The sequence below is a fragment of the Epinephelus lanceolatus genome, chromosome 8 (genome assembly GCF_041903045.1).
Source record: "Epinephelus lanceolatus isolate andai-2023 chromosome 8, ASM4190304v1, whole genome shotgun sequence".
Classification (NCBI taxonomy): Eukaryota; Metazoa; Chordata; class Actinopteri; order Perciformes; family Serranidae; genus Epinephelus; species Epinephelus lanceolatus.
Window position 1 is genome coordinate 29,364,721 of NC_135741.1, and position 10,753 is coordinate 29,375,473.

A 10,753-nucleotide genomic window follows, 5' to 3' on the forward strand; every position below is an offset into this window, starting at 1 on the left:
ATCCATTTTTTTTATATTTATTTATTTTACTCGTGATTTTTAACAAAAACATACGGGCAGGTTGGAAAGCCATGTTTTCTATAAAAGGTTGTTTTCTTTAAAAATTAGTAAAATTACACCATTTATCATAGCCAGAGACTGTAAAAACAAAAAGTATTGTTGGATTTCTGACAGTCCTTGAACACATCGTGTGCGACCAACACTTCCATCAGAAAAAAACAAAACAAAAAAACAACCAAATCTGAGCTTAAAAGGTGATATGTCATCAAAATCACTTCATCTCATTTAAAATCTAGCCAAAAATAAACTGTTTGCCCTAACCACCAAAAAACAGACGCTTTTTCCCAACTTCCAGATTTTAACTGTTAAACATCAAAGGGTACGTTTTAAAAATCTAATGACTAATTTATTATAGAAGGAGCATCATGCATTTTCTGCCAGTCACATAGAGAGGGTCAAGAAAAATATTTGTACATCAGTGGAGGGTTACAAAACACACACCCCAGCCACCCCCCTCTGATAAGTAAAGAACAGTCCCTAATGTGTCTCTTTATCAAAGTTAAAAAAAAAAAAAAAAAAAAAAGGCTTAAGACTAATTACTGGTCTGAGTTTCACTTGAATGGACATTAAACTTCATTGTCAACATTGCGACACGCACCGTAAATTAGTTTCGATTATATTACTAACATAGGGAAGTGCGTTCATGTGTTTGTTCATGGCATAGACTGTATAAAAATAGGTTCATGGGTTCATGGCAATAGGCGGAAGTCTTCAATAATCGAGAGCAGTTCATCGGTTATTTTCTGGGCTCGACTATCCCTCCTGCCGTCAGCTCGAAACCTCGCGGAAGTACTGACGTGTTCACACCAGTTTGCACGAGAAGTGGCTAGTTTAGCTAGCTAGGTAGAGCCGGGTAGTGACACAGCGGCCGTATCAGGTAAGAAAAGACTGTCATTGATTATTTTCACCGTAATCGCAGTCACAACCAAGAGACGCAGACAGGTATTGAAACTAAGAAACACATTTTAAAACGAGTGTATCATTCAGTGAGTGCGGATGTGGTCAACTTACAAGAGAATGGTTTTTATTTCTAACCGGGCTAGCTGGCTAGCTGTGAAGCCGTTGGCAACGTAATACCGTATCTCCGGAAGTGAGTTGTCAGATAGTCGCATTCCTTGCTGGTATTTGTAGTTCAATATTTTCCTTATAAACGCAAATTGTAATGGAAAGAGATCGAAACATGAACTACATTTTCTTTTGACAGGATTTTAATAGACGGTACACTGCAGTCGTGTGAAATGTAGGTATATAAATGCATTTACGGGCCAAAAAGGGTCGATTGAATCCTTACTAAAACTACATAACCCACACGAGCAGTAATTTGGGCCAAAGGGCAATGTACATTTAGATGGCTAGTTAGCTATTTCTAGGGCTAATTTGTAAGCTAACGAAACTAAACTTTAAAATAATATCATTGACGAAACCTAAGTAACAGTTGTTGCGTGATTTTTTCGATACTATCCACGTCATGGTTTTCCCAAAGAGCCTGTTGTGAGAATTATGATTTATTAGCTGCCTTCCTGACTGCCTAAGCCTGTTAGCTAGGTATGCAGCTAACGTTAGCCACAACCACGAACAGCTCTACACGGTCTTGCCTCTCTTTGGCTAACGTTGCATGTCAAAAATGAGTCATTAAAAGGCCCTATAATCGCAACAGCAACACACTACAAGCTGCGATTAAGTGTATCTGAAACACAACCCCAGACTTAAGTGTTTAAGGTGGACAACCAGCTAACGTGCCAAGAAAATGTATGATCCACTCGTTACGAAGTCAACGGATGTCTGAGAAGTCCAAAGTGAACGTAGCCGAAATATGTCGCTATTGGTCGCATTTACGTTTTAACATCGTCACTTAGCTTGTTAGCTTTTACAGAGCCACAACTAGGTTTTATTCTCCAGGCCATTTCCCCTAATGCCCGTAATCTACATGTATATCATTCTGATCTCCTCTTCCACTTGTGCGTGTGTACCTGACTGTCAAACAGCTGCCTATCCTGTCCACATCATCACAGCTGAAAGAGTGTATGACACAGAGACTGCCACTAGTTTCTGGTCTTTATAGGTCCAAACAGCTTGTCCTCTTTTTAAAGCTGATCCCAAATTTCAGTAGTCATATCTTCTTCTTAACTATTCTTCCTGGATGTGTTACAGTGCCTTTAGTAAAAAGCAGGCATAATGTCTATATTGAATTGAGAGCACACCATACTGTACTGCTGCATACTGTTTATGCAGAAATATACATGTCCTCTGCAACTATTTGATCATTTCTCAGGAGCACTTTCAACGCACCAGGTGATCACTATTAGTACTATGTCTTTATTATGAATTCATGTTGTGAACTCTGTGGTATTAATGTCCTGTAACTGCCATAATCCCTTTCTATATTTACAGATCCCCTTAGGTCTATCGTTTGAAAAGGCTTTGCAGAAGGGTAGATTATTGTAAAACATGATACCATAAAATGTATTTATTTTTGAAGAATATCCAAAAATAACAAGTTCACGAACAAGTTCCCAAATTCAAGGAAATTAAGTACATTTCACAGTCATCCATACTAAGAAGTCAAACATGACAGAAGGGGAAAGTAAACATTAGTGAAGCAAATGTTAACATGTGTCTTGACTCTTTACAACGAGAATGTAGGCTGGAAACAGTTCTACCATTCTGTCTTACAAACTTGGTTACAATTATAGCCAATACACCCAAGAGTGTTAGATGTGCATGCTTGACAATGATACTGCCCACTGCAGCTTATAAAGTCTGTTCCAGTAAGACTAGTCAAGCAGCATAGATTCATGCAATACTAATTAAAATTCTTTTCTTTTTTTTTCACTGGCAGAATGTCAGAAGGGGACAGTGTCGGGGAGTCAATCCATGGGAAACCATCTGTAGTCGCTGCCTTTTTCACACGGATTGGACAGGTAACATGTTTATTACTCAGATCACACATATATCATTTCAGTAGGGGACTCCAAGGAGTTCCAAGGAGTCTGCCATGTTGTTCTAGAGTAGCTCAGAACAGACAAACCAAACACTCGCTCTAGATAGGGCCATTTGTGTGGCGTCTGCCGCCATAGTTCTTTTGGTCAGTCAGGCTAAGAAAGACATGGGTTCAAGGGTTAGGGGACACAAATTAAAATATATTCTTAAGTACAATTCGGACGGGAGTAGTTTTACATAGGGATGTGGACTAATGTCAGTTTACCACAGGATGTCTGTAATCTAAATGTCCGATTCGCACGGGACAAGAAATCTCCGTAATTCTCCCAGAGATGGGGGTGGTAAATCGGTGTGCGCCCTGGCATCACCTCCCTGTCTTGATGTGTGTGCTACGTTGCTTCCTGTAAGCATCAGCTTAAGGATAATCATAATTAATGATTAGCCCAATATGAAATATTGCCCATGATCAGGATTGTGTGTACACAACGATTAGCAATATGGGTTTATATTAGGCCTACCTAACACAACCAGAAGTCTCGTGGTTCTGAAAAGTGCTTTCTTCTTGACCTTTTTGATTGGTCTCCCACGTAGGGCTATGTGATCATTAGAAGAATGTCCATTATCACGACTGCCGACAACACCGAATGCTTCTTCAAGCGCCACCATCATCGAAAAAACACAGAAAACTAGTTCTAAATGTGGAAAAATGGTCGTAAACAGGACGTGACTAAATATTTATATGCATTTTTACAGAGGATCGCGTTCGCACAGGATTAATATGAGGTATTTTCTCTGGACCGTTTTACAGAGGGTAAAAGTTTTTACTGACATTGTCCGTAATGATCACAGATATGGCGTGTTCGGACAGGACTGAAATTCCTGGTAATAATTACTTTACCCCACGTGTCCATGTTAAACTAATCCCATCCGAATAGGGCTTATACAGTGAGTAGAAAGTTGAGCAATGATCATCATGGGATGCTCAGTTAATGTCCAGTATCACTGTATCTCCACAAAGTATTTTACCTAAGGTTGTGTCTTACTTGTCTGTAAGTGATATTCTCTACCTCTGATGGCTACTTACTGTTTCCTTCTCCTGACTGACAGGTCTATCAGTCATGGCTAGACAAGTCAACGCCGTTCTATGCAGTGCGATGGGCAGCTACTCTACTACTTACAGCTGTCTACATGATCAGAGTGTACATACTACAGGTAATTGTTAATTTCTGTATTTTTTTCCTAATATACTACAGTGCTCAGTGAAGTCAGCAGGTGTAAGCCATGAGAGTTGTAAGTAGTTGTAATAACAGCAACACAGTTAGAAAAAGAAAATGTCCAGTTTTTTTAGGCTGTTGGTGAGATATGTTCACTCACCTCTACTAATTATTTCACTAGTAGTTTGTTGTACTGGATTGCATTATATTGATGGCTCATTTAGGGCTGGGCAACATATCGATATTATATTGATATTGTTATTTGAGACTAGATGTTATCTTGGATTTTGGAGATTGTAGTATCATAGCGTTGTCTTTACCTGGTTCTAAAGGCTGCATTATAGTATTGTAGTTTCCTGAATTTACCAGACTGTTCTAGCTGTTCTATTATTTGCCTTTACCCACTTATGTCAACATAACAGATAATTATTTGGTGAAAATATCATTGTGTTAATAGTATGTAAAAGCACCAAAAGTCAACACTACATTATTGTTGCAATATTGATATAGGTATTTGGTCAGAAATATTAAAAATGTTTTTTTTCTCCATATCATTTAGCCCTTGGTTTTTGCTGATTTTCACCAAAGGTGAAAGACTGGCTGAGGGATCGGTGCAGTGACTGTGTTTTGTTTTTTTGGGTTTTTTTTTTTTTTTTTTTTTTTTTTGTGACTCACCTGTCTTATGTGTGATATGCATTTGAAATTCTTTGTCTACTCGCCTCCTCTGTTTCCATGAAAATGTTCTTGCTCATGCTCAGTTGTGTACATAATTGTTACTAACAAAGGTGCGCATTCATGTTCACTGGCTGCCCAGAAAGCCTGTTAATGTGGTGATGTTCCTTATGCTGCTTTTCAGGGCTGGTATATAGTAACATATGCTTTGGGAATCTACCATCTCAACCTGTTCATTGCTTTTCTATCGCCAAAAGTGGATCCTTCACTGCTTGACGAAGGCAAGTTGACTCAAATAAATCTGATCTTTTTTGTGTAAGGTGGTCATGTTGTGTACTTGGCAGTAGATTCTCTTAGGGTTGTTACCTGCCCGTTCATTTAGGCTTTTATCACAGAGTCGCACATTTTGTCAAGTATCAAAAGACAAAAAACACTCAATCCACAAAGTCAAATTTGTCATCCAAGGAAATAAAATTTCAGCCATACTATTTATTACCAAGTGATCCTTTGGAGGCAAAGTGCAAGCACATAACAGCAGCAGTGACTGCAGAGTTCCACAAACTATTGTGAAGTAGTTTGTTCCCCTTATGTGGCCCCAACAAGCTGTTCCTTTATACCTAAATTGTTATTATATTTTAAAAACATTTCATACCAGTGCCAGTCCCACAGTAATTGAGTTTATTAAAGAAGGTAAAATATGAATATATATGAATACTTTTGATCCGATAGTGGTTTAACCTTTGGCTTGTACATTCTTGGTCTTAATGCTTGGTCGTGATTGAAGATTCCATGTTTTTATCAACGACAACATCACTCTATAACTTATCCCTCGTGCAGATGAGGGCCCATCCCTTCCTACCAAGCAGAACGAGGAGTTCCGCCCTTTCATCAGGAGGTTGCCTGAATTCAAATTCTGGTGAGTCCAGCTCATTGCCTGGCTATCTATTGTTGACAACCGCAAAGTCATTGCAAATGATATTCTATGGAGTGACCTGTGTGGTCAAAGTTTAAGTCATGCAGATCTCATTTGTAGAAGAGGATGTAGCATTTTAGCATAAACCAAAGATACTGGATTGAATCTGTGTGTAATTGCCTGTGACCCTATGTGATCTTATATTCTCATCTCAGTTGAATTTCTACCTTATTCCTTTCATCTATAGACCATCCTCAAAGCATTACACTGTCCTAAAGAGACATTAAATATAAAAATGTAGACTTTACCTCAAGGCTGGCTTGACAAACTTTGACCTGAAAGTTTTAGCAGTTTTACTCATTATAAATATGGTCTATCAACAAAAATGCCACTAGTTGAGGATCAAGTCTGCATTTCTCTGCGCTCTGCTGTTTACAGTTTGTATTTAACCTCTCCTGACTACCATTTGTTTATGCAAACTCTGCCTTCTTGTGTACTAAAACAGGAAGAGAGGAAAGTTGTTTTGCATCAGTCATGCAGCTGGTGTTTTCATAGCATTTGAAAAGATAATCTTTGGTTCCTCTTTCCATGTGGTTCAAATAAATGGCCGTGTTGTTTTTTGTTGCGATAACTGTAATAGTACTGAATAGCGTATTCATTACAACACATTGAAATATTAAGTTTATCCAACAGCCTTTTGTTGCTGTTTGTCAAATTTGTTTTCCACTTGTCCTCTCCTGTATTTTCCAATATGGATTAATTTCGTATTACAGACTCATAAATCCCTTCCTCACCATATTCTCCCTTCACTGATTCCAAAATGAAACGTCCTTTAGTGTCTAGAATCCATGCCACATTCAGTAAATGACCGTGGGTTGAGGATGTCGTTAATTTGTGCTTCTTCAGTTTCACAAATGTGGTTGCACTGTTTTAACTGAGGTTATGTAACTTTTCTTGTCAGGCATTCGGCGACAAAAGGCATCGTCATCGCCATGATTTGCACATTTTTTGAAGCTTTCAACGTGCCAGTGTTCTGGCCTATTCTTGTAATGTACTTCATCATGCTCTTCTGCATCACCATGAAGAGGCAGATCAAGGTAAGAAGCATACACTGACCGACACACTATAGTACATGCACTGCATACACTGACACTGCAGCTGTACTGGAGTCATGCAAACAGTGCAGTCTATCCACAAAGTGATCTTTGGATTACACAGAAGATATATCGCTCGGGATGAATGCAGAACTCGAGAAGCTAATCTATTCATCATGGACCACAAACATGAGTTGTATGAAATGTCCAGACTATAATGTTCAACCCAAAAATTAAAGAAGAGATGACTCAACAATTCTCTGAAAAAGCTTTTACCAAAACTAAACATCTTAAAAATTTTGTGCGTAACTTCTTACATGTAATAATCGCTTCTTATTGACAACAGTTGAACAGATTGCAACGTAACTTGAAAAGTGAGATGTTCCCCGACTTATCAGTTGCCTGTAACAGCTCTGTATCCAGACTCCTGCGGCTGGTTTGCAAATGACTTTATCAGCTTTCATTACAAAGCAGCCAACGCGAGATCCATGCAGTGTAGCAGCTAGCAGCTAACAGCTAGCCGGATAGCCTTAGCTTGCTTGCTCGCTAACTATCGCTAGCAGCACTATGTTAGTGGATTTGTCAGTTGGCTAGCTTGTTAAATTACTGCACCAGCTAATGTGATCCACAATACTAACTTGTGTATTATGACAAATGGTGGTGATTTAGCCAACAATAAATGGAGTAACGGTACAAAGCGCGTTCTAGCCAATAGCATTGTGGTGGTGGTGGTGGTGGTTGGCGGCACTTGATAAGCCAACTGCAACCTAAGCTAAGATTAGCTAGCTAAGTGCAAAGTTGCGTTGCATGCAGGGTTGGGGTGGGAAATTAACTTTTTTGTCAGGTGAGTGAAGCAAATCTAGCAGCCACTGGTATATTTTACTCGCATTTAGGCGCATGGATCTGCAGTTGGTTGCTTCATAATGTCAGCTGATGAAGTAATTTGCAAATGGCAAGCTACTTAGAAACATGGAGCCAATGGTCCAAAAAACGCTATTACGTTATTCTAAATATGGTTGTCATTTATTTTCCAGCATTCTAGTAACATGATTCCAGTCAGTCTCGTACAGTTCACTTAAAGGCCACCAATGGCATTAATCAAAACTATTTTCTGAAAGTTACATACAGACCCTTTAACATTCACAATTGTTATGTGTTTTGAAGGGGTATTTTCTTCAACTGAACATATTGTACAGGTGTTTCTGTAATGTCCAGTCTTCATATGCAGTGCATTTGTTTATTTGAATATCTGATTACCTCATTTAAAGCGCTAATTTCTATTTTTTAATCCACCTGATAAGACGAGTTATCATTGTGCTTCTCTATCTCGTGGGAAAATCGTAGAAATACCCGAGGCTAATTCTTCTCTTTTTGCCTCCTCCAGCATATGGTCAAGTACAGATACCTACCCTTCACACATGGGAAGAGGACATACAAAGGCAAGGAAGACACAGGGAAAACTTTTGCTAGTTAAAATCTCCTACTCAACCTCCCCCTCCTTCTCATTTTAAATTTATCAGTCACAGCTAGTGGGGAATGGCAAGGGTCAGAGATTCTTTTTTCTTTTTTTTCTTTTTTTTTTTTTGTAAGCGGGACAGTAACATGAAAACATATAAATAAAAATACGACTTTTGATCCGTGGTTCAGTGTTGGATGAGGCTATGAGCAGCATGGATCAAAGTAGTCTGGGAATATTGCCTTTGTCTATTGGGGTAGGATTTTTTTTTTTTTTTTTCGTGAGGACCAGATCCTCATTTTTTAGGATTGGTCTGCATTTGTTCAGTAGTAGGTCAGACTCAGAGCTGCCTTTTGCCTTTTTAACCCCATGGGGTAAGTATAAAGTCACCAAGAAGGAACCACACTGAAAAGAAGTTGCAGTGAAATTTGTGTTTTGTTTTTTTTTTCCTTCAATGATGGTGATTCCAGTACATCTTCTCCCGAGTGAAATAAATCTGCCAACATTTGATTAATATATTGGTACCTACTTATTTGTAACAAGTTATATATTGAAAGTTAGTAGTGTTAGTTAAAAAATAACATGATAAGATGTGTAAGATGAAATCTGAAGGAAACGCAACAGTCTCCAAGTTGAATAATTTCATCTTTTGTGATAAAAGTGTGCAGCTGCTCTGGCTTACAAGTGTCTCGGCCAATTGTCCTCTGTACTACACACAGACACGTTGGATAAATTAGTCACATTTCACTTGAATATGCATTCATGACAGGCAGAAATCATAATTCTTCCCTTGAAGTGATTACACTCTGCACAATTGATGTTTATCTTGGATTGGCAACTGATGTAATTCTGTGTATTACTTTGTTTGCACTAGCCAGCGAAGCAAGAGTCAGTATGGATGATTATCTTGACTTGAATCTTGAGCCACCCACCACATCAGTGAATGCATAATTCAAAGCAAGTGTCACTAATCCCAGCCCATTTAGTCTCCTGTAGCCTGTAGTCTGCCTTTTTAAATCCGTTCTACTTTAGCACCTTTGTAGAACTTAACAGATGGGATACTGTGTCATTGAGCACCCCTATAATCCATATTTATTCAGCGTTATTTTAGGGGGTATTTTGCTTGAAATGGCAAGTCAATGAATTCATTTCAGATTGAAAATATACACTTTGTCTTCAAAGTTCACAACCAGTATTCAAGTCAAATTCATAAGAAGGTCTAATGTGAGATAAGAGACAATTACAGATTCATCCCGATGATCCTTTTCACTTTGAAACATTTACCCATCTGGATTTCAAAGCCTGGGGTCCATTCGATTTATGTAGACTAGCTGTTGTAGTACTTCATTAATCTGTGTTTACTTTGAAAAACATTACGGTAAATATAGTCATTCCAAGCAAACTTTTGTTCTCTTTCTTTTGCAGAGGAAACATAAGAAAACAGAGATTGAGAGCTTTTATTATAACAAATGGATGAAGTGGGTGGCGATCACACTTTCTTTTCTATAAACCTGTTGATTTTTTTTTTTCCTCTACATTTTTATCAGATTGCTGGGGATTTCTCTGTCATTACTAAACTTTGATTAGCACTGTAGTAAGGGATCAAAACATTTTCCTGTAAAAAGTTTGTTTCAAAAGGTTGTCTGGAGGATTTGTATATATATATATTTTAAGATATGAAATTTTTTTGAGATTATTTTTATTTTTGTTTTGTTTTTTTCTTTTCTTCTTCCAACCACCATACTGTTTCCAAGTGTTTAAATCCATTTCAGCTGAAATCAATGAAAGCAGAACTGGTTAATTGGGTTCTAGATTTGATGAATTAAATATGTTTCTCATGGATTGCATGTTATTGTTTTCTTGTGCTACAGTTAAACAAAAACTTGATTTTAATAACTTAAGTGTAATTTTTTCACTCCAAATGCTATTAAAGAGGCTGTGTCCCTTCAAACAGTACGTAGTTGTCTTGGCCTCATATTTTGTACATATTCATGACGGAGAGCTGAAGGACAAACAAATAAATTTGATCTGGGCCCGAGGTGTCGATACATTTCTGTTTCCTAAAGTTGATTCCCTTTCAGAACAGTTCATAGTTCACCCACCATCTTCCATACTCAAACGTCCATAGTTTGGTGTTAAAAAAATACAAGAAATAAACTATGAAAAAGTGCAACAGTGATATAAACACAGATGAACAGAACTTGATATGCACTGTAAAACAGGCCACTCTCAGAAGGGCTAGCAGATAATTTGCTGTCGTAATATGTAACGTTCCATATTGCTGTATTCTGCATGCACTCATCACATCAGCTACACAAGGGTAACTGTCTCTATGAATCGCTTGATAACCACTAATGGGCAAGATAAGCCTTACTTGTTCAAATCTGGGCTGCTGGTAAAGAGA

General features: G+C 38.1%; 1 protein-coding gene across 3 annotated transcripts; it reads left to right on the forward strand.

The window, feature by feature from the left end:
* The first annotated feature begins 796 nt into the window (after window positions 1-796).
* On the forward strand, window positions 797-10,305 carry rer1 (retention in endoplasmic reticulum sorting receptor 1). Of its 3 annotated transcripts, XM_033609936.2 has the most exons (8): window positions 797-937; window positions 2,900-2,981; window positions 4,108-4,212; window positions 5,071-5,167; window positions 5,724-5,802; window positions 6,761-6,896; window positions 8,278-8,332; window positions 9,775-10,305. In XM_033609936.2, exons 2-8 carry the CDS (start codon window positions 2,901-2,903, stop codon window positions 9,783-9,785), a joined length of 564 nt encoding a protein of 187 aa, XP_033465827.1. In that variant the 5' UTR covers window positions 797-937; window position 2,900; the 3' UTR covers window positions 9,786-10,305. The 3 variants fall into 3 exon arrangements, with proteins under 3 accessions (XP_033465827.1, XP_033465819.1, XP_078026273.1); XM_033609928.2 differs by having other exon boundaries at window positions 798-937; window positions 8,278-10,305; XM_078170147.1 differs by lacking the exon at window positions 797-937 and adding an exon at window positions 1,235-1,300 and having other exon boundaries at window positions 8,278-10,305.
* The last annotated feature ends 448 nt before the right edge of the window (window positions 10,306-10,753 follow it).